The 21498-nt window shown below is 48.5% G+C and overlaps 1 protein-coding gene across 1 annotated transcript in view; it reads right to left on the bottom strand.

Annotated features, from left to right (window-relative positions):
* Nucleotides 1-21498, bottom strand: part of CCNT1 (cyclin T1) — a 118195-nt gene that overhangs the window by 30189 nt on the left and 66508 nt on the right. Inside the window, exon 8 of the mRNA XM_069230505.1 lies at nt 2178-2248. Coding sequence (XP_069086606.1) covers nt 2178-2248 — 71 coding nt within the window. The remainder of the gene's footprint in view (nt 1-2177; nt 2249-21498) is intronic.

Below are 21498 nucleotides of genomic sequence, written 5' to 3'. Positions count from 1 at the left end.
GCTTTAAATTCAATCCTCGGCAGTCTAAAATAGCGACCTACTATCTCAGGTGCCTTTTGCTCCCTGAACTAAGCACACCCATCTTTAATTTCCTTGTTACATTTGCCTGGCATTATCGTATATGCGCAAGAGTAAAATCTCCTAATCACACGTCTGAAATGACCAGCAAAAAATTGTTTATCAATTGTTCTTAAAATAAAATTACATTTTCATGGCCCTGGAGAAAACAAGGGTATCCAGGTAGAAAAGTAACCTCGCCTGTTTAAGGTGTTTTGTTACAAATTTCCCATATGTCATGTCCTTTTCAAAAATTCACTTTCTGATTGGATATAGGCGTTTCTGGTGTCTATATCTAGCTATAGGGGCAGCTTTGATTATTTCCCATTGTCTTCAAAACCGGAATATCAGTGATACTGGAACACTCCAGCACGTTCCTCACTTTTGGTCATTATCATTCAAGGTGTGTGACGTGCCCGATGCTCGCTGACAAGCAGTTAAATGGCTATTACAATGTGTTTGTCATCGCTTAACGCAACTGAGCTCTGTGTGAGTGTACCTTCTATAAAATGAGTAGACAGAGCTGACAATTCCACGGGAAGTAGCCCTCAAATGCAAGCCTGGTGCCAAGGCATACCCTTGCAGTCACCTCCACAAAGGTCGTGAGCAGTCCCCTGCCTCTTAATAGTGCAGAAACGCAACAGGCGCATTTTGTAACATAATATAACACAATTTCGATGGAACTATTCAAACACCACACCATGTCTAAAGCCGAACTGTCGGCAGGTGGGGAAATAACCCAACAGGGAGCGTCACTCAAATTCAAGCTCTGATTCAAGACTTACAGTCATTGACACTTCTAAAAGGGTTGTGAGCGGCCCACTTAAATGCAGAAATAAGCACAAGTGTTCACTGAGATAGAATAGATGCAACTTTCAAGGAGCAGTCTCTCTCATTTCCTTGTTGTCACTCTGTCTCCTCTTTTGTCCCTTGTTGTGTCCCCCTGCTTGTGCACTCAGGGCAGATTACAACTTTGGAGGAGGGTGTTAATCTGTCCCAAATGTGACGGATATCCTGCCCACCGTATTACGAGTTTCATAGGATATAATGGACTCGTAATACGGCGGATGGTATATCCGTCACATTTGGGACAGATTAACACCCTCCTCCAAAGTTGTAATCAAGGAGGGGTGAGGTTGTGGGTATTGCTATTTTCGAATACCAAACCTTCCTGCCCCCTCCCTGGGCAATGTGGTGTACAGCATGTCTCCTCCCCCCACTTTTTTACAGCAGTGCTAACGTTTGTCTGCTAGCATTAGGTTACTCCCATCCTTATTTCAAAGGCCGTCTTCTGTGCACCCCACTCGACTGCATCTTAAATAAAAAGGCAGAAAATGACAAACTAAATTTTGTCTTGATATTTACAAGGCTGATAAGTATTTCAACATCTGGAAGCATCAGCCAGTCCTGGCTTTTCAACCATCAGCATAATGCAATTTACATGAGAAGTTTAGCTTTTTACACTGTTATGGCTAAAAAATCCCAACATATAGAGATTGAACTAAAATGTCAGAATTGACCGAAGGCGTCAGAGAACAGTCACCTGGCAGCTGTTGTTTTGTTAATCTACAAAATAATTTAGCCCCTTTTCACACGCATACTCTAAATTTAGTTGATTATCCATTTATTGATTAGTGTTTTGAATCAGCTACTTCCTAAATAAATAAGCTCAAGCAGGCACACAAGTGGCAACCACTTTGAAAAAAACTCACTCCAATCCAGCCTCGGGGCTGCACCTATTCAAACTATGAAGAGATCACACTACCCACTTATCCACAGTGTTATCACTGGCTGGACTGCAGATTTGGGCATGACTGGACATACCTGACTGGCTGGCAAGTGTATGTTCTTCAAGCGTGTGGCACCTGTTTGGTGAACACATGCATAGTTATCATGGGCAGTTTTTCCTTGCAGATATGGTCAGACTTCCGGTGAAATTCTTTTGTCGGGCCTCTGAGTTCAGCTTAAACGGTGATGGGCAAAGGCATCATACATCTTTTGTTGTGTATGTGAAAATATGCCATCTAGGTGCTTTCCAAAATTCTTCACCTCAAGATAGCCAACATGTCTTCCTAGAGCCAAAGTTGACCCACAAATACCCCGAGACAACAAACACTCACCCTCCAGTTTCTAATACGTTTGAGACGGTTTGGGGTTTTCTCCAGGATTTGCAGAAATTCATGGGTTAGCTCTGGAAAAAATATATAAAAGTGGGTTTCAAATATAAAGGTTAAGACTGGTAAAAGGCAGTGAGGGAGCAGGAGGGCAGTAACAAAGAAGGCAAGTGACAAAGATGATAAGTGACAATGATTCCTTGTTACATTACCTTCAGAAATACTTTTGGTAGCTGTTACACTATCTTCTGGCAGAATCTCCAACTTTTAAGTTTGACTAGGACTGAAGTTGGAACTGCAAATTTTTACAAGACCACTACTAAGTGGCACCATCTTGACATCAACCACAGATCTGCTCTGTCACCCATGAAGCTAATGTTGCATGCCCATAAATGTACCACTCACGCCAATGACGTCAAGACAGTGGCAGCATTATAGTAACAAGTACAAAAAAAGCAAAATCAAATAATTAATCAGTCACTCAGAAGCAGTGTGTCGTGTGGAAGGAAGGATTTGGGAGGACGAGGAAGCATCTGCAGGACGATATTGCAAAATCTGGAAACAAATATTTCTGCAAATTCATCATCTAAGAACAAAGGCATTCAGAGGCTCTGAATAGTTCCAAGATTTTCTCCAGTATTGGGAAATTGCAAAGCAGGCTTCCTTCTTCACAACTTAATCTAAGCTGTAATTTTTCATAAACGCAAGTGGGTTAAACCAGGTTTTTGCTTGACAGAGGTCCAGTAACTTTAAACTATACAATTAAAGTTATTAATGGAATGCTTGAATTAATCGTAGCTACTAGTAATTAATAAGGGCAGCAACACAATCCATTGTTACTTGGCACACCATGCCACCCCAATTTGGACCCAGCTACATGCAAATCAGTCTTGACCCTGCTTCAATGAGAACAGCCCAGCCCAAACTGGCAGGCCAGGTCCTCTCTGTACTGCAACACAAGCAACCCAGGACTGTTTTCGCCCTAGTGAGGGCTCATCACCCAGTTACAGCTTGCTTCCAGAGACACAGTGGAAGGAGGATAAAGCAAACAGGAGAGGTGAGCTACATTTAAAAAAGATGGGAAGTGCGAACAAGAAGAAACTCCAAAAGAAAGAAGAATCTGAAGATGGCGACCACGCACAGGAAGGTCCGGGGCACCATCTTACGTCACACAGAGGATGGACTTACCACCAAGAGGTGGTCAACGACACACACAAAAAAAAAAAAGGAAAGAGTAGCAGAACAATACACAATTCTGGACCCACCCACTCGACGGTGGATGAGATGCACAGTATGTGAATCCAGAAAAGGACTCATGCTGCAAAACGTGTCATCTAATTTAGGGCCCATAAAATGTGGGGCATTCTAATGTTTGTTTTCCGGTTAACTGGTTGGAGAAAAACTGATGTAGTATTGGCCTGAGACCGCCATCAATTTTCAGGAAAAGGGCATCTAAATTAGCACCCTCAACCTCTTTGGTAGTGGAAGTCTCTCTACTGACCTCTTAAAGTTCAGCATTTTTACCTCACATATCATCATATTTGTACAGCTGGATGGTGGCCAGTTGGCTACTTATTGGGTAAAGGAGGAGAGTCTGTTCCCATTTCTTATAGAATGTCATTCACCTTCCACGAAGATCAGGAGAGAGTACTTTTAAGATTAACCTAGAGAGGTTTTGTAGTCGTTCATGTGAATGGTTAGGAGATGCAGTGATGTTCCTCTATCTGTGTTCTAATGAAGATAAGACTTCTTCTGGCTTAGAACTGGCAAGGGATTTCTTGGCCTCGAATATAGTGACCTTCTGGATCCATGAAAGGATTATGTTACTTAGCCAGTAAGCATCCGTTTGTCACATGTAGCGCTGTAAATTCACATGCTCTGCATACTCCTGCTATCTAGTGTTGGGCTCAGTCTAGTACAAAGTTTTTTTTAAACAGTCTTTTGAATCACAACGCCTCAGTAACTCCTCCTCTGGTAATGAACGTGCATAGGCACAGGCTCCATTGTTCAATTGATTTCTGCACAGTGGGAGAAACTGGGTATGGAATAGTAAGTAGGACAAGAAGGCGTCCATGAGTGTAGTGTAAATAATTATGTAGCTTGAAGATATCTGTAGGAAACCCTGGCTTTTGGGGAAGCAGGTAGGCACGTGAATCTACAGCACTACATGTGATGATCAGATGCTTACAGGCAAGTAACATATTCTGTATGTAGCATCTGTGGCTTTAGATACACATGGTCTGCAGTGACTATAAAGCAGTACTTCATTCAGCTGTGGCTTACCAGTGGACGGTGCAGAAGTTTGAAACAAAGTCCTTAGGAGAGTTACCTAGCCAGAATGTCCACACAGTATTGCTTTGTGAAGGTATGTGAATTGGACCACGTTGCAGCTTTACAGATGTCAGCTATGGGTATATTCCCCAGAAAGGCCTTGATGGTGACCTGTTTGTGGGTGGAGGTAGGGTTCTCTTGGCTTTAAGGTAATAGCTTTGTATACATTTAACAAGCCACCCGACTACCTGCCTTTGATACTGGATGATCTTTATAAAGTTGTGCAAAGACAACAAAGATCTACGCTTGACGTAAAGTGTGAATAGTGCTCTCTCTCTGCTACCGAGTCAGGCATGGGGAATAAAACCGGTAGCTCAATTATCTGGTTGAGGTGGAATGGGGAGACAACCTTAGAAAAGAATTAGGGGTTGGTTCATAAGGGCATCCTGCCATTGGTAACTGGGGGAGGAAAAAGGCTCTTGTAGTGTGAGATCCTGTAGTTCACTAATACCTCTAAGGGAAAATATGGATGCTAAAAGAACGAGTTACTTACCTTCGGTAACGACTTTTCTGGTGGATACATTAGCTACCTGTGGATTCCTCACCTAATGAATACTCCCATGGCGCCAGCCTTCGACGGAAATCTTCTTCCTAGCTTCTGCACGTCAACGAGGACGTCACTCTAGCCCGTGCGACGCCGTCTGACGTCATACAGGCAATAAGAGGTCCTCGCCGACGTGCCGACGTCAGTACCAACATTTTTTTACGTGCATGAGAATAATAACCCAATGCAATGAAAGAGCAAGGCAACATCCCATAACATTGTAAATCACATAACATTGCAATCAAATGGCTGTAGATTTAATATAACTCTCCTTTTTTCTTTTTTTTTAAATCAAACAAACAAATATATGCAAATCATGTATATACAAAAAGATATATATATATATATATATATATATATATATATATATATATACACATATATATATATATACACATATACAAGTATCCATATATACAAAATCTATTGCAGCCTTGAAGACCAAGAGGAGCGCACTCAAGGATTACTTGGTAAGACCAGAAAGGCAACGGGGAGGCGGGTGGGACCGTGAGGAATCCACAGGTAGCTAATGTATCCACCAGAAAAGTCGTTACCGAAGGTAGGTAAGTCGTTCTTCTGATGGATACAACTACCTGTGGATTCCTCACCTAATGAATAGAGTCCCAAAGCAGTACCACGCCCGGCGGTGGGTGCCTAAATGGTCAAACCAAGAAATCCTGCAGCACTGACCGTGCAAAATGGCCGTCCCTTCTGACCTCAGAGTCCAGACAGTAATGTTTTGCAAAAGTGTGAAGGGACGACCAAGTTGTGGCCTTGCAGATGTCGACCACAGGAACACCCCTGGCCAAGGCCGAAGTGGCCGACTTAGCTCTGGTGGAATGAGCTCTAATGCCATCAGGAGGATCCTTCTTTGCTAAAGAGTAACAGATTTTAATGCAAAGAACAACCCACCTGGAGAGTGTTCTCTTGTGGACTGCCTTTCCTCTCCTCTTGCCCACGTATCCGATGAACAGCTGATCCTCCAGCCTGAAATCCTTCGTTCTATCAATGAAGAAGCTTAACGCCCTCTTTGGATCCAAGCGATGAAGTCTCTCTTCCTCCTTAGAAGGATGAGGCGGAGGATAGAACGTGGACAAAGTAATTGTCTGGGCCAAATGGAAAGGTGAAACAACCTTCGGGAGGAAAGCAGCCTTGGTCCTCAACACCACCTTATCCCCATAAAAAGTTGTATAAGGGGGTTTTACCGATAAGGCTTGCAACTCACTCACTCTCCTTGCAGATGTTATAGCCACCAGGAAGACTGTTTTAATAACTAAATACCTTAAGGGGCAAGAATGCATAGGCTCAAAAGGGGACCCCATAAGGAAAGTAAGGACCAAGGACAAATCCCATTGAGGCATAACGAATGGTTTTGGAGGATATTTATTTAGAAGACCTTTCAAGAATCTGAGAACAATAGGGGATTTAAATAACAATGGTTGGTCTGGAAGACAAATGAAGGCTGACAAAGCCGACAAATAACCCTTAATGGTAGCCACTGCACAACCTTTCTGCGCTAGAGACAGAGCAAAAGACAAAACGTCCGACAGATGAGCATGTAAGGGATCAATCTGTCTCTCTCCACACCACAACAAATTTAGACCACCTATTAGCGTAGATAGATTTAGTGGAGTGTCGCCTGGCCGCTAATATAACATCCACTACATCAGGCGGGAGAGAGAAGGAACTCAGGTTGCCCTGTTCAATCTCCAGGCATGTAGGTGTAGACTCTGGAGGTTGGGGTGTAAAACCTGCCCCTGCGACTGCGAGAGGAGGTCTGCCCTGAGAGGGAGACGGAGCGGAGGGCACAGCGAGAGTTGGAGAAGGTCGGAGTACCACACCCTCCTTGGCCAATCCGGAGCTATTAAGATGACTTTGGCCCGGTCTTGGCGAATCTTCCTCAACCCTCGAGGAATCAAGGGAATGGGGGGAAACGCGTAAAGCAACTGGTCGCACCAGGTTATCAGAAACGCGTCCCCCAATGCTCCCTGCACCGGATACTGGAGGCTGCAGAATAACGGACAATGCGCGTTCTCCAGAGTGGCAAACAGATCTATCCGAGGAAACCCCCACATCTGGAAGATTAAACGGACTTGATCTGGATGGAGACGCCACTCGTGGTCGGCCGAGAATTGGCGACTGAGACTGTCCGCACGTACATTCAAGACCCCGGCCAGATGATTTGCTACCAAGCAAATCTGATGGTCCTTTGCCCAGGACCATAGTCGAAGAGCTTCTCTGCAGAGAAGGTACGACCCTACTCCTCCCTGTTTGTTTATGTACCACATCGTGGTAGTATTGTCCGTCAGGACCTGTACCGACTGACCACGAAGGGAAGGGAGGAAGGCCTTGAGAGCCAGACGTACAGCCCGTAACTCTAACAGATTGATATGAAACATCTGTTCCTCTGGAGACCAAACTCCTTTGATCTCCAGATCCCCCAGAGGAGCTCCCCACCCTAGAGTGGAAGCATCCGTTATGACCGTGGCCACTGGTGGCGACTGCGCGAACGGCTTTCCTTGTGAAAGATTGTTGCTCGCAATCCACCACTTCAAGTCCACAGCAGCATCTCTGGAGATCTTGACCGCACCTTCTAGATCTCCTTTGTGTTGAGACCACTGCCTTCGGAGGCACCACTGAAGAGCCCTCATGTGCCAGCGAGCATACGTGACCAACAGTATGCAGGAGGCAAACAGACCGAGCAGACGAAGGACCTTGAGGACTGGAATGACCGCTCCACCTTGAAACATTGGAACCAACGCCTGAATGTCTTGAATCCGCTGAGGCGGAGGAAAGGCTCGATTCAATGTTGTATCCAGTACTGCCCCTATGAACAGGAGGCGCTGAGAGGGCTCCAGGTGAGATTTGGGCACGTTCACCGAAAAGCCCAGGTCGAACAACAACTGGGTTGTTGACTGCAGATGATGCAACACAAGCTCCGGAGACTTGGCTTTGATCAACCAGTCGTCCAAGTAAGGGAATACTGCTATCCCCTTCCTTCTGAGCTCTGCCGCAACCACCGACATCACATTCGTGAAAACTCGAGGTGCTGAAATAAGACCAAACGGGAGGACCGCAAACTGATAGTGCTGCGACCCTACCACAAACCGGAGATACTTCCTGTGCGACTTGAGTATCGGGATATGAAAATAAGCGTCTTGCAAGTCGACAGACACCATCCAATCTTCTTTGATCAATGCCAAAAGCACCTGTGCTAGGGTCACCATCTTGAACTTTTCCTGTTTGAGGAACCAATTCAAGATCCTCAGATCCAGGATCGGTCTCAACCGACCATCCTTCTTGGGAATCAGGAAGTACCTTGAGTAACAACCTCGACCCCTTTCCTGCTCTGGTACCAACTCCACCGCGCACTTTGAAAGGAGGACTTGAACCTCCTGTTCTAGCAACAGGAGGTGTTCTTCTGAACAATAAGATGGGCGGACGGGATGGGGGGCGGAAACTCCCGAAAGGGAAGGGTGTAGCCTTTTCCCACAACACTGATAACCCAAGTGTCCGTTGTAATAGTCTCCCACTTGTGGAGAAAATGCCGTAACCTTCCCCCTACAGGAGAGGAGTGAGTGGGAAATGGTGGAAGCCTAAGGCTGCTTTCCCTGCTGCACCCCTCCAGAGGACGAGGAAGAGGCAGAGTGCTGTTGAGAGGCTCCTCTGGTGCGGGCCCTACCTCTCCCTCTAAATGATCTATAAGGGTGGGAAGAGGCGGGTTGCTGGAATCTCCCCCGAAAGGAAGAGGAGGAAGAGCCACGCCCAAATCCACGAAACCTCCTGAAAAACCTGGAAGAGGCAGAGGAAGAAGGAGCTTGCAGCCCTAACAATTTGGCTGTGGCCCTGCTCTCTTTAAATCGCTCCAAGGCCGAATCTGCCTTGGCTCCAAACAGTCTGTCCCCATCAAACGGGAGGTCCAATAGGGTCGACTGCACGTCCGCAGAAAACCCTGAATTACGGAGCCAGGCCTGTCTCCTTGCCACCAAAGCCGTGCCCATCGCCCTAGCCACCGAGTCAGTTGTGTCCAGCCCAGACTGGATAATCTGGGTTGCGGCAGCCTGGGCGTCCGAGACAACATCCAGTCCCTGGGGAAGCTCCGTAAATGAAGATGAAATATCGTCCATCAGAGCATGGATGTATCTCCCCAGAATGCAAGTTGCGTTGGTGGCCTTCAACGCCAAACTGCAAGATGAAAGTATTTTCTTGGATTGTGCATCCAGCTTCTTGGAGTCCCTGTCTCCAGGTACCGTCGGGAAAGATCCAGGCGCTGACTTCGATGAACAGGAGGCTTGCACCACCAAGCTCTCCGGCGTAGGGTGTCTAGAAAGAAAGCCAGGGTCAGATGGTGCAGCTCGATATCTCCTGGCCACAGCCCTATGAACCGCCGAGGAAGATACTGGCTTCTTCCACACCTCTAACACCGGATCAAGCAAAGCCTCATTAAACGGCAAGAGAGGTTCCGCTGCAGCAGAGGCCGGATGCAATACCTCCGTCAATAAATTCTGCTTCGCCTCTGCCACCGGCAAAGGCAGGTCCAGAAAGTTAGCTGCCTTCCTTACCACAGCGTGAAAGGTATCAGCCTCCTCCGTATACTCCCCTGGAGATGAAAGGCCCCACTCAGGGGAAGTATCCAGCCCACTGGCCGTATCCAGACCATGCAATTCATCTCCAGAGTCCTCAACCTCTCCTTCCTCCAGGACTCGTTGGTACTCCTGCTCTTCCAAAAGACGGAGAGCACGCCTCCACGAATGTAGTCTCTGCTCGATACGCGGAGTCGACATGGCCTCCGCCGAAGTCGAAGATCGGCGCCGATCTCCAGCAGTATCCGACGCCGCGTCCGGCGCCACAGGCAGCTTCGGCGCCGTTGAAGGAGCAGAACGAAGAGATCTTGGAGCCGATGGACCCACTGGAGTCACAGGACGAAATCCTGATGTCGACGGGATGGAAACCTCCGGGGCCAATCCCTCTGAAGCCACCGGAGCGGCCACCGGCGCCGAGCCCACATTCCCAAAAGGGAGAAAGGGCATAAAGGGTGCCGGCCGTAGAGGCGCAGGATCACCCAATGAAAAGGCCAAAGGCCCCGAAGGACCAGCCGGAGCACCCCCTGGAGCCATCTGTTGAAAGATGGTATACATCGCATTCAGGAATGCGGTACTATCGGCTCCAGGGGTGGAAAAAGCCGGATACTGGGGTGCCTGGATCGAAGGCGACCCCGACGCCGGAGACAACACCAGAGGCTGCATCACCTCAATCACAGACGCCTGTCCAAGCGAAGTCGGTGACGCCGGAGAGGGCAACGGCGTCGATGGATGCGGCGTGACCGTGGGACTGACCTCCCAAGTTCTCCGACGCCGAGCCGAAGGCGACCGCGAACGAGTCTCCTTGCTGGAATGACACCGTGAATCTCTACGGCGCCGGGAGTCTCGATGACGCCGATGAGACCTTGGCGAAGAAGACTTTTTATGATGTTTTTCCTTTTTCTTCGACTTCGCCATGAATAGTTTAGCCTCACGTTCTTTGAGGGCCTTCGGGTTCATGTGCTGACATGAATCGCAAGTCACGACGTCGTGTTCGGAGCTCAAACACCATAGACAGTCGGAGTGAGGATCTGTAACGGACATCTTGCCCCCACACTCTCGACAGGGCTTGAAACCCGACTTCCTCTGAGACATTATTACCGCTGAGAAGAACTTCGTAGCAGAAAATACACTGTAGCTACGAAAGTAACAGTAGCTCCCTCGAAGATAACCGTTTCGAATGCACGGAAAAAAGGGAACTGACGTCGGCACGTCAGCGAGGACCTCTTATTGCCTGTATGACGTCAGACGGTGTCGCGCGGGCTAGAGTGACGTCCTCGTCGACGTGCAGAAGCTAGGAAGAAGATTTCAGTCGAAGGCTGGCGCCATGGGAGTATTCATTAGGTGAGGAATCCACAGGTAGTTGTATCCATCAGAAAGGTGACATTTCAGGAGAAGAACTGCAAAGGGCAAGGACGGAGTGGTGCAAAGGGAGGTCCTTTGAGTCCGGTAAGGACAATGTTCAGGTTCCAGACTGGTGCAGGTGGCAATCTGAGAGAGAGGACATGTTTAAGGCTCGCCATGAAGGCTTTGATGACAGGGATCTTAAGGAGTGAGAGGTGTTCCCTGTTCTATGTGTATACAGCAATAGTGGCTCGGTGTAGGTGAATCAAGGCATAAGCTAGCCCTGATTTTCATAAATGTAAGAGGTAATATATAATTTCTTGTACTACAGACATAAGGGCATTAATATGGGTTGGGGGGTACAGTAGTGAACTAGCCTTTTCCACTTAGCCACATAGCAAGTGTGTGCGGTAGGTCTACTAGCTTCTTTCAGCATGGTCATGCACTCTTGAAGTAAACTGAGATAGCCAAACTCTAGGACCTAATGAGCCAGGTCGCTAGATTGAGTTTCCTGGGGTCTGGGTGTCTGACTGTGCCTTGGTTATGTGTGAGAAGTTCAGGACTGTTGGGTTGCTTCTTCAATGGGGTAACAGACATCTCTAAAATGGTTGAGAACCATGGTTGTCTGGTCCACATGGGAGCCACCGGTGTGAGGATGAAAGATGTTTGCTGCAGTTTCCTCACCATGTACGGAAGAAGTGGGAGAGAGAGAAAAGCATATGCAAAGATCCCTGATCAGTTTATCCACACACCACTATCCACAGGCGGAGGGGAGTGGAAACCTGAAGGTGAAGCTTGGGCATTTTTTTCGATTTTCGCCTGTGACGAAGAGTTGTACAACTGCCTCCCCCGCCCTCCTTCAACCACTGCGGTAAATAAGGAAGTAGAACTTGTGGGTGAAGTTCTCGCTCTTGGATTTGTTCCTTCGTCCTGCTGTGCAAGTCTACGAAGTTGCTGCGGACCCCCAGCAGGTACTCTGCCAGGAGATGCACTTTATGGTGGATCGACCAAGGTCAAATTTTCTGAGCTACTGCTAAGGGTTGAGTAGAGTGTGTTCCACCTTGGTTTTTGCAGGTAAAACACTGTGGTTATGTTGCCAGTTCACACCAGGACCATCTTGCCCTCAATGTCTGGGAGAAAAACGTATTTGAAGGCTAGGTGCATGGCCAAAGTTCCAGATGGTTAATGTGGAGACCCAGTTGATGAGGTGGCCACACACTATGCACTATCTTGTCACTGAGATGCCCCCCCTACCTGGTAAATGATGCGTCCAAGGTAATGGTTACCTGCAGAATTGGGTCTGTGAAAGGCCTTCTGGGCAACAGGTTGTTGCTGTTCTACCACTACAGAGAGTGATTGGAGCTGGCCTTTGTAGGAAAGTGCCCCTTTTTGACATGGTCACCACTATTTTTGGCCTGGTAAATGTTGCAATTTTGACTGAAAGTGCAGTGGGATCCTGCAAATCAGGTCCCCAGTGCCAGATCTCTTTCCCTAAAACTGTGCAATTGTTCCCCAATTGGCAATACCTTTGGCCCTCCTGCAAGTCCCTAGTAAATGCTACCCATGGTAGCTAGGGCACGCGTACCACAGTGGGTCCACAAGGGCTGCAACACGTATTGTGCCACCCTCTGGGATCCCTCATCTAGCACATGCAGAATGACATTGCAGGATGCATATCTTGATACAGCTAAAAGTCAAAACACAACATGGCACACAGCCTATGTGCCATGTGCCATGTCCCCTAACACTACGTACAATAAAGGTAAAGCACCCCTAAAGCAGGCCTTACAGCCCTAGGGCAGGGAGTATTATATTGCATGTGAAGGCATATCAATAAGGGCAGATATGCCCCTGCTATGTCTTTGTCGATTCTTAGACATAGTGAGGGAGCAGGGAAGCCATTTTAAATACACGTGCACACTGTTTAACACAAGTTCCATAGCTACATGATGGTTTCACTGAAAATAGGGATGTTTGCTAATAAACATCTCGTATTAATAAACCATCGCTGATGCCAGTGATGGATTTATTAATACATGCATGCAGAGGGCACCTTAGAAGTACGCCCTGAAAGCATATAATCTACACATATGTAGACTGACCACTTTTAGCCAGCCTGTCATCACCAGATAAAAACCTGACCCCCCAAGAGAGCTTTGCTCTCAGCAGTCATAAACAAAGTCTGCTCTGGAAGAGGTGGTTACATACCCCACCCAACAGGATGACCTGCCTAGGACAGGCAGGAGATTTAATATTCAGAGAGGGGCGCGTCCACCCCTCATGTCATTTCCCACCCTAAGGTGAGTTGCCTGACGTGGGCATAACATTTAGAAAATGTCATCTTGGTGTTGACAGATTTAGGAACTCTGGGACAGGGTTATGCCTACTTCCCTCAGGAATTCAGCATTTAGGGGAGCCACTGGCACCAGGAAATCACATTCCTGTTGACTTAAGAAGAAAAGTCAAGAGCCACAAATCCAGAGCCCGAGAAAGAAGCACCTGACTTGGCCCCATCCCTGCCGGCCTGTCTGCTGTTCCCATCGATTTGCACCAAAGTTGATTTGGCCTACAACCTGTTGTGCATCCAAATGCCTGGGGGGCCTGCCTTCAACAAAGATGCAGGAACTCCTGTGGAGCAGCTGAGCTGCTTTCCTGCGTCTTGTAGGCACCCAAAGAGACCTGAGAGGACTCCGGACCACAAAAACCCAGCACCTGAAAGCACTACTGCACCCGTGCCACCTAGCCCGAGCTGAAATGAGCCAATTTGGTTCCCCAGCCCACCAGAGATAAAGCCTATCTTGGATTTGCCCACTGTGGATTCATTGACGCCGCCGGCAGTCTGTCCACAGGCCCCCTCAACCGCAAGTGCTCCTGGTGGAGAAAACCCAATGCCTCAGGACACCTCCACACCTGTCGTCCCTGGCCTGTGGACAAGAGGACCAAAGGTGCCCCTTCACCCCCTGGAGCATCTCAAGACTTAGACCCATCTGTTGGTTCTCCTCAGCTGGAATCCCTGTCCAGACCAGCATACTCTTTTCAAACAGACTGATCCCCACTAACATTGGGCACCCAACGCCGGACTACACCTCTGCACCCAGCCATCCCGGTGCTGGATGGGGTGACTGACCTCTTGGCGTAGTCCTGACCCTTGCCCAATACTTAAGTCCAGTGGATTGGCCCTGTAAGTCCCTGTCCTATACCTGAATGCAATACTTGTTTTTCTCTCATAGGATAACATTGCAGCTGCTGAAAAATGCACTGTCTACTTTTGAAACTTTAAAGTATTTTTCTTGCAAAACATACTTACCTGATTGTATTGATTCTGATGCCCAAACATATATAAAGATACTTGTTATTTTTGTAAAATGGTGTGGATCTTCTTCCTGAGTTGTCTCTGTCATTTATTGAGTCTGTGTGTATTTGCAAATGTCTAACACTCCTCTCTGATAAGCCTAGGGCTGCTCGAACACACTGACTCCTAAAAGAGCATCTTGGGATTGCTAGTGGAACCCCTGGACTCTTTGCACAATATATCTCAATTTGATATATCATATAAAGAACCAGCTCCTACAGCCCTTAACACCAAATCCTCCCAGAGACATTTTGCTTGTGACCACAATGTCTAGAGGCACTCCTGGAGCAGACGCACATGCGCCTTGTGCGAGGGACTATGGCTATGCATGAGGCCATCATTCTTAGGAGGCTCATCACTGGTCAAACTATGAAAGGACGGAATGGCTAAAAAAATATAAAAAAGAGGCAGTGTAGGAAGTTGGCTCTGTATGTGCTATTTCAAAGTAAGGAATAGCATGCACAGAGTCCAAGAGTTCCCCTTAGAGGTAAGATAGTGGCAAAAAAAGATAATACTAATACTCTATTTTGTGGTAGTGTGGTCGAGCAGTAGGCTTATCAAAGGAGTAGTGTTAAGCATTTGTTGTACATACACACAGGCAATAAATGAAGAACACACACTCAGAGACAAATCCAGCCAATAGGTTTTGTTATAGAAAAATATATTTTCTTAGTTTATTTTAAGAACCATAGGTTCAAATTCTACATGTAATATCTCATTTAAAAAGGTATTGCAGGTAAGTACTTTAGGAACTTTGAATCATTACATTAGCATGTATACTTTTTACATAAAACACAATAAGCTGTTTTAAAAGTGGACACAGTGCAATTTTCACAGTTCCTGGGGGAGCTAAAGTATTGTTAGGTTTCACAGGTAAGTAAGTCACTTACAGGTTTCAGTTTTGGGTCCAAGGTAGCCCACCGTTGGGGGTTCAGAGCAACCCCAAAGTTACCACACCAGCAGCTCAGGGCCGGTCAGGTGCAGAGGTCAAAGAGGTGCCCAAAACACATAGGCTTCAATGGAGAGAAGGGGGTGCCCCGGTTCCAGTCTGCCAGCAGGTAAGTACCCGCGTCTTCGGAGGGCAGACCAGGGGGGTTTTGTAGGGCACCGGGGGGGAGACACAAGTCAGCACAAAAAGTACACCCTCAGCAGCGCGGGGGCGGCCGGGTGCAGTGTGCAAACACGCGTCGGGTTTTCAATGGTTTTCTATGAGAGATCAGGGGATCTCTTCAGCGTTGCAGGCAGGCAAGGGGGGGGCTCCTCAGGGTAGCCACCACCTGGGCAAGGGAGAGGGCCTCCTGGGGGTCACTCCTGCACAGGAGTTCTGTTCCTTTAGATGCTGGGGGCTGCGGGTGCAGGGTCTTTTCCAGGCGTCGGGAAATGGAGTTCAGGCAGTCGCGGTCGGGGGGAGCCTCGGGATTCCCTCTGCAGGCGTCGGTGTGGGGGCTCAGGGGGGACAACTTTGGTTACTCACGGTCTCGGAGTCGCCGGAGGGTCCTCCCTGAGGTGTTGGTTCTCCACCAGTCGAATCGGGGTCGCCGGGTGCAGTGTTGCAAGTCTCACGCTTCTTGCGGGGAGTTGCAGGGGTCTTTAAATCTGTTCCTTGAAACAAAGTTGCAGTTCTTTTGGAGCAGTGCCGCTGTCCTCGGGAGTTTCTTGTCTTTCTTGAAGCAGGGCAGTCCTCATAGGATTCAGAGGTCGCTGGTCCCTTGGAAAGCGTCGCTGGAGCAGGCTTCTTTGGAAGGCAGGAGACAGGCCGGTAAGTCTGGGGCCAAAGCAGTTGGTGTCTTCTGTTCTTCCTCTGCAGGGGTTCTTCAGCTCAGCAGTCCTCTTCTTCTTGTAGTTTCAGGAATCTAAAGTTTTAGGTTCAGGGAAGCCCTTAAATACTAAATTTAAGGGCGTGTTTAGGTCTGGGGGTTAGTAGCCAATGGCTACTAGCCCTGAGGGTGGGTACACCCTCTTTGTGCCTCCTCCCAAGGGGAGGGGGTCACATCCCTAATCCTATTGGGGAATCCTCCATCTGCAAGATGGAGGATTTCTAAAAGTTGGAGTCACTTCAGCTCAGGACACCTTAGGGGCTGTCCTGACTGGCCAGTGACTCCTCCTTGTTATTCTCATTATTTTCTCCGGCCTTGCCGCCAAAAGTGGGGGCCGTGGCGGGCAACTCCACTAGCTGGAGTGTCCTGCGGTGCTGGCACAAAGGGGTGAGCCTTTGAGGCTCACCGCCAGGTGTGACAGCTCCTGCCTGGGGGAGGTGTTAGCATCTCCACCCAGTGCAGGCTTTGTTACTGGCCTCAGAGTGACAAAGGCACTCTCCCCATGGGGCCAGCAACATGTCTCGGTTGTGGCAGGCTGCTGGAACCAGTCAGCCTACACAGATAGTCGGTTAAGGTTTCAGGGGGCACCTCTAAGGGGCCCTCTGGGGTGTAGTTTACAATAAAATGTACACTGGCATCAGTGTGCATTTATTGTGCTGAGAAGTTTGATACCAAATGTAGGAAGTTGGCTCTGTATGCACTATTTCAAAGTAAGGAATAGTATGCACAGAGTCCAAGGGTTCCCCTTAGAGGTAAGATAGTGGCAAAAAGAGATAATACTAATGCTCTATTTTGTGGTAGTGTGGTTGAGCAGTAGGCTTATCAAAGGAGTAGTGTTAAGCATTTGTTGTACATACACACAGGCAATAAATGAGGAACACACACTCAGAGACAAATCCAGCCAATAGGTTTTGTTATAGAAAAATATATTTTCTTAGTTTATTTTAAGAACCATAGGTTCAAATTCTACATGTAATATCTCATTTAAAAAGGTATTGCAGGTAAGTACTTTAGGAACTTTGAATCATTACATTAGCATGTATACTTTTTACATAAAACACAATAAGCTGTTTTAAAAGTGGACACAGTGCAATTTTCACAGTTCCTGGGGGAGCTAAAGTATTGTTAGGTTTCACAGGTAAGTAAGTCACTTACAGGTTTCAGTTTTGGGTCCAAGGTAGCCCACCGTTGGGGGTTCAGAGCAACCCCAAAGTTATCACACCAGCAGATCAGGGCCGGTCAGGTGCAGAGGTCAAAGAGGTGCCCAAACCACATAGGCTATAATGGAGAGAAGGGGGTGCCCCGGTTCCAGTCTGCCAGCAGGTAAGTACCCGCGTCTTCGGAGGGCAGACCAGGGGGGTTTTGTAGGGCACCGGGGGGGGGGGGGACACAAGTCAGCACAAAAAGTACACCCTCAGCAGCGCGGGGCGGCCGGGTGCAGTGTGCAAACACGCGTCGGGTTTCCAATGGTTTCCTATGAGAGATCAAGGGATCTCTTCAGCGTTGCAGGCAGGCAAGGGGGGGGGGGGCTCCTCGGGGTAGCCACCACCTGGGCAAGGGAGAGGGCCTCCTGGGGGTCACTCCTGCACAGGAGTTCCGTTCCTTTAGGTGCTGGGGGCTGCGGGTGCAGGGTCTTTTCCAGCCGTAGGGAAATGGAGTTCAGGCAGTCGCGGTCAGGGGGAGCCTCGGGATTCCCTCTGCAGGCGTCGCTGTAGGGGCTCAGGGGGGACAACTTTGGTTACTCACAGTCTTGGAGTCGCCGGAGGGTCCTCCCTGAGGTGTTGGATCTCCACCAGTCGAGTCGGGGTCGCCGGGTGCAGTGTTGCAAGTCTCACGCTTCTTGCGGGGAGTTGCAGGGGTCTTTAAATCTGCTACTTGAAACAAAGTTGCAGTTCTTTTGGAGCAGGGCCGCTGTCCTCAGGAGTTTCTTGTCTTTCTCGAAGCAGGGCAGTCCTCAGAGGATTCAGAGGTCGCTGGTCCCTTGGAAAGTGTCGCTGGAGCAGGTTTCTTTGGAAGGCAGGAGACAGGCCGGTAAGTCTGGGGCCAAAGCAGTTGGTGTCTTCTGTTCTTCCTCTGCAGGGGTTTTTCAGCTCAGCAGTCCTCTTCTTCTTGTAGTTTCAGGAATCTAAATTCTTAGGTTCAGGGGAGCCCTTAAATACTAAATTTAAGGGCGTGTTTAGATCTGGGGGGTTAGTAGCCAATGGCTACTAGCCCTGAGGGTGGGTACACCCTCTTTGTGCCTCCTCCCAAGGGGAGGGGGTCACATTCCTATCCCTATTGGGGGAATCCTCCATCTGCAAGATGGAGGATTTCTAAAAGTCAGAGTCACCTCAGGACACCTTAGGGGCTGTCCTGACTGGCCAGTGACTCCTCCTTGTTTTTCTCATTATCTCCTCCTGGACTTGCCGCCAAAAGTGGGGGCTGTGTCCAGGAGGCGGGCATCTCCACTAGCTGGAGTGCCCTGGGGCATTGTAACACGAAGCTTGAGCCTTTGCAGCTCACTGCTAGGTGTTACAGTTCCTGCAGGGGGGAGGTGTGAAGCACCTCCACCCAGAGCAGGCTTTGTTTCTGTCCTCAGAGAGCACAAAGGCTCTCACCGCATGGGGTCAGAAACTCGTCTCTCAGCAGCAGGCTGGCACAGACCAGTCAGTCCTGCACTGAACAATTGGGTAAAATAGTATATCTCTAAGATGCCCTCTGTGTGCATTTTTTAATAAATCCAACACTGGCATCAGTCTGGGTTTATTATTCTGAGAAGTTTGATACTAAACTTCCCAGTATTCAGTGTAGCCATTATGGGGCTGTGGAGTTCGTTTTTGACAGACTCCCAGCCCATATACTCTTATGGCTACCCTGCACTTACAATGTCTAAGGTTTTGCTTAGGCACTGTAGGGGCATAGTGCTCATGCACATATGCCCTCCCTCACCTGTGGTTTAGTGCACCCTGCCTTAGGGCTGTAAGGCCTACTAGAGGGGTGACTTACCTATGCCACAGGCAGTGGGAGGTTGGCATGGCACCCTGAGGGGAGTGCCATGTCAACTTAGTCATTTTCTCCCCATCAGCACACACAAGCTGGCAAGCAGTGTGTTTGTGCTGAGTGAGGGGTCCCTAGGGTGGCATAAGACATGCTGCAGCCCTTAAAGACCTTCCCTGGCATCAGGGCCCTTGGTACCAGGGGTACCAGTTACAAGGGACTTACCTAGGTGCCAGGGTTGTGCCAATTGTGGAAACAATGGTACATTTTAGGGGAAAGAACACTGGTGCTGGGGCCTGGTTAGCAGGGTCCCAGCACACTTCTCAGTCAAGTCAGCATCAGTATAAGGCAAAAAAGTGGGGGGTGACTGCAACAGGGAGCCATTTCTTTACACCAAACTTCCCAGTTTTCAGTGTAGCCATTATGGTGCTGTGGAGTTCGTGTAAAACAGACTCCAGACCATATACTTTTATGGCTACCCTGCACTTACAATGTCTAAGGTATTGCTTAGACACTGTAGGGGCACAGTGCTCATGCACTGGTGCCCTCACCTATGGTATAGTGCACCCTGCCTTAGGGCTGTAAGGCCTGCTAGAGGGGTGACTTATCTATACCTGCATAGGCAGTGAGAGGCTGGCATGGCACCCTGAGGGGAGTGCCATGTCGACTTACTCGTTTTGTTCTCACCAGCACACACAAGCTGGCAAGCAGTGTGTCTGTGCTGAGTGAGGGGTCTCCAGGGTGGCATAAGACATGCTGCAGCCCTTAGAGACCTTCCTTGGCATCAGGGCCCTTGGTACCAGGGGTACCATTTACAAGGGACTTATCTGGATGCCAGGGTGTGCCAATTGTGGATACAAAAGTACAGGTTAGGGAAAGAACACTGGGGCTGGGGCCTGGTTAGCAGGCCTCAGCACACTTTCAATTCAAAACATAGCATCAGCAAAGGCAAAAAGTCAGGGGGTAACCATGCCAAGGAGGCATTTCCTTACAGGCAGTAGCTGCTGGAATGCAGTCATCCTTCGCTCACTTGGGTAAGCTTTGCCAGAGACTGCTCTCAGGAACAACTGCACCTGAAGAAGGTGTTATGACACTTGGTGGGTTGACTGTAAAGCCAATATTGTAGAGCAGGGAGTTATCAGCTGGGTGTGGCCTAAACAATCTTCTCTGCTTGCACTCCTGATCGGCCAGTTGTCTAAGTAGGTTACGACCGGAGGGCCCCACTCCCTCCGAGATGGGCAATTAGAACTGCTAGACATTTGACAAAGACCACTGGGGCAGTTGTAACTTTGAAGGGCAACACTTTGAAATGGTAGCGCTGGCTACTTACCATGAAGAGAAGGTAGTGTCAATGGACTAGATGGATGGGGATATGAAAGTAGGCATTATTCAGATGTATTGTGGCCCTGAAGTCAACTGGTTGCAGCAAGGGATGACATCCTGTAGGGTGATCATGTGGAAATCTTCTGAGAGGATGTATTTAGTGAGAGGCCTTAGGTTAAGTACTGGCCTGAGGGAGACAGCCTTTTAGAGGATGAGGAAGTACAGGGAGTAAATGACTTTTCCCCAGCATTGAGGGGGCCAGGGCCTGTGGTGCCTCTGAAAAGGATCTCATGGACCTCTTTTTCCAGAAGAGCCAGGTGTTCTGGGCTGAAGGTGTATGCATGAGGTGGGATGTTTGGTGGTGTGAGATGAGCTTGACAGGAATAGAACCCACTGTTCTGTGGTTATCTCCTCTCAGCGGGGAAGAAATGTCTGTAGCCTTTCCCGACAGGTGTATTGTGATTGCAGGGGATGCAGGGCAAGTCAATACTTGAGAGATAGATCGAGTACCTCTGCCTTGACCTCTGGAGCGGTTATCCCTGAAGGTTTCCCATTCATAACCCCTATTTCCTTGTTGGTGGTAATTCTGCTGCTGGCGTTCTGATGACAACATGGGATTGGGAGAAGTAACCTTAGACCCCGCCCCTTATCTTTTGCCCTCAAAAGGAGCCCCTGGCTGAATGAACTTGAAGGGTGTCCAGTGTTGGTGTCCTTCTTTATCTTTTCCAACACCTCATCAAACTGCAGACAGAAGAGGTCTTCTCCATCAAAGGGCAGATTGATGAGATGATGTTGGACGTCTGGTTTTAACCCAGAGACAAGCTGCCAGGAGTGGTGTACCACTGAGGTGTTCACCACTCTGGCAGATGTATCCACAGAATCTAACACGCACACACCGAATAGTGGCTTTATTTAACTTTCTCCTCAACAATCACTTCTCTCCTTTTGCAGTATTGGTCAGAGAGATGCTGGAGTAGGGCCCTCATCTCTTCCCACTGGTAGTGGACAGGAGCCCTACTAAATTAATAATGTGGCAGTCAGTAGAGTCACCGACCCTACC

The sequence above is a fragment of the Pleurodeles waltl genome, chromosome 4_2 (assembly GCF_031143425.1).
Source record: "Pleurodeles waltl isolate 20211129_DDA chromosome 4_2, aPleWal1.hap1.20221129, whole genome shotgun sequence".
In the NCBI taxonomy this organism is placed as follows: domain Eukaryota; kingdom Metazoa; phylum Chordata; class Amphibia; order Caudata; family Salamandridae; genus Pleurodeles; species Pleurodeles waltl.
This window is presented reverse-complemented; position numbering and strand designations above follow the sequence as displayed.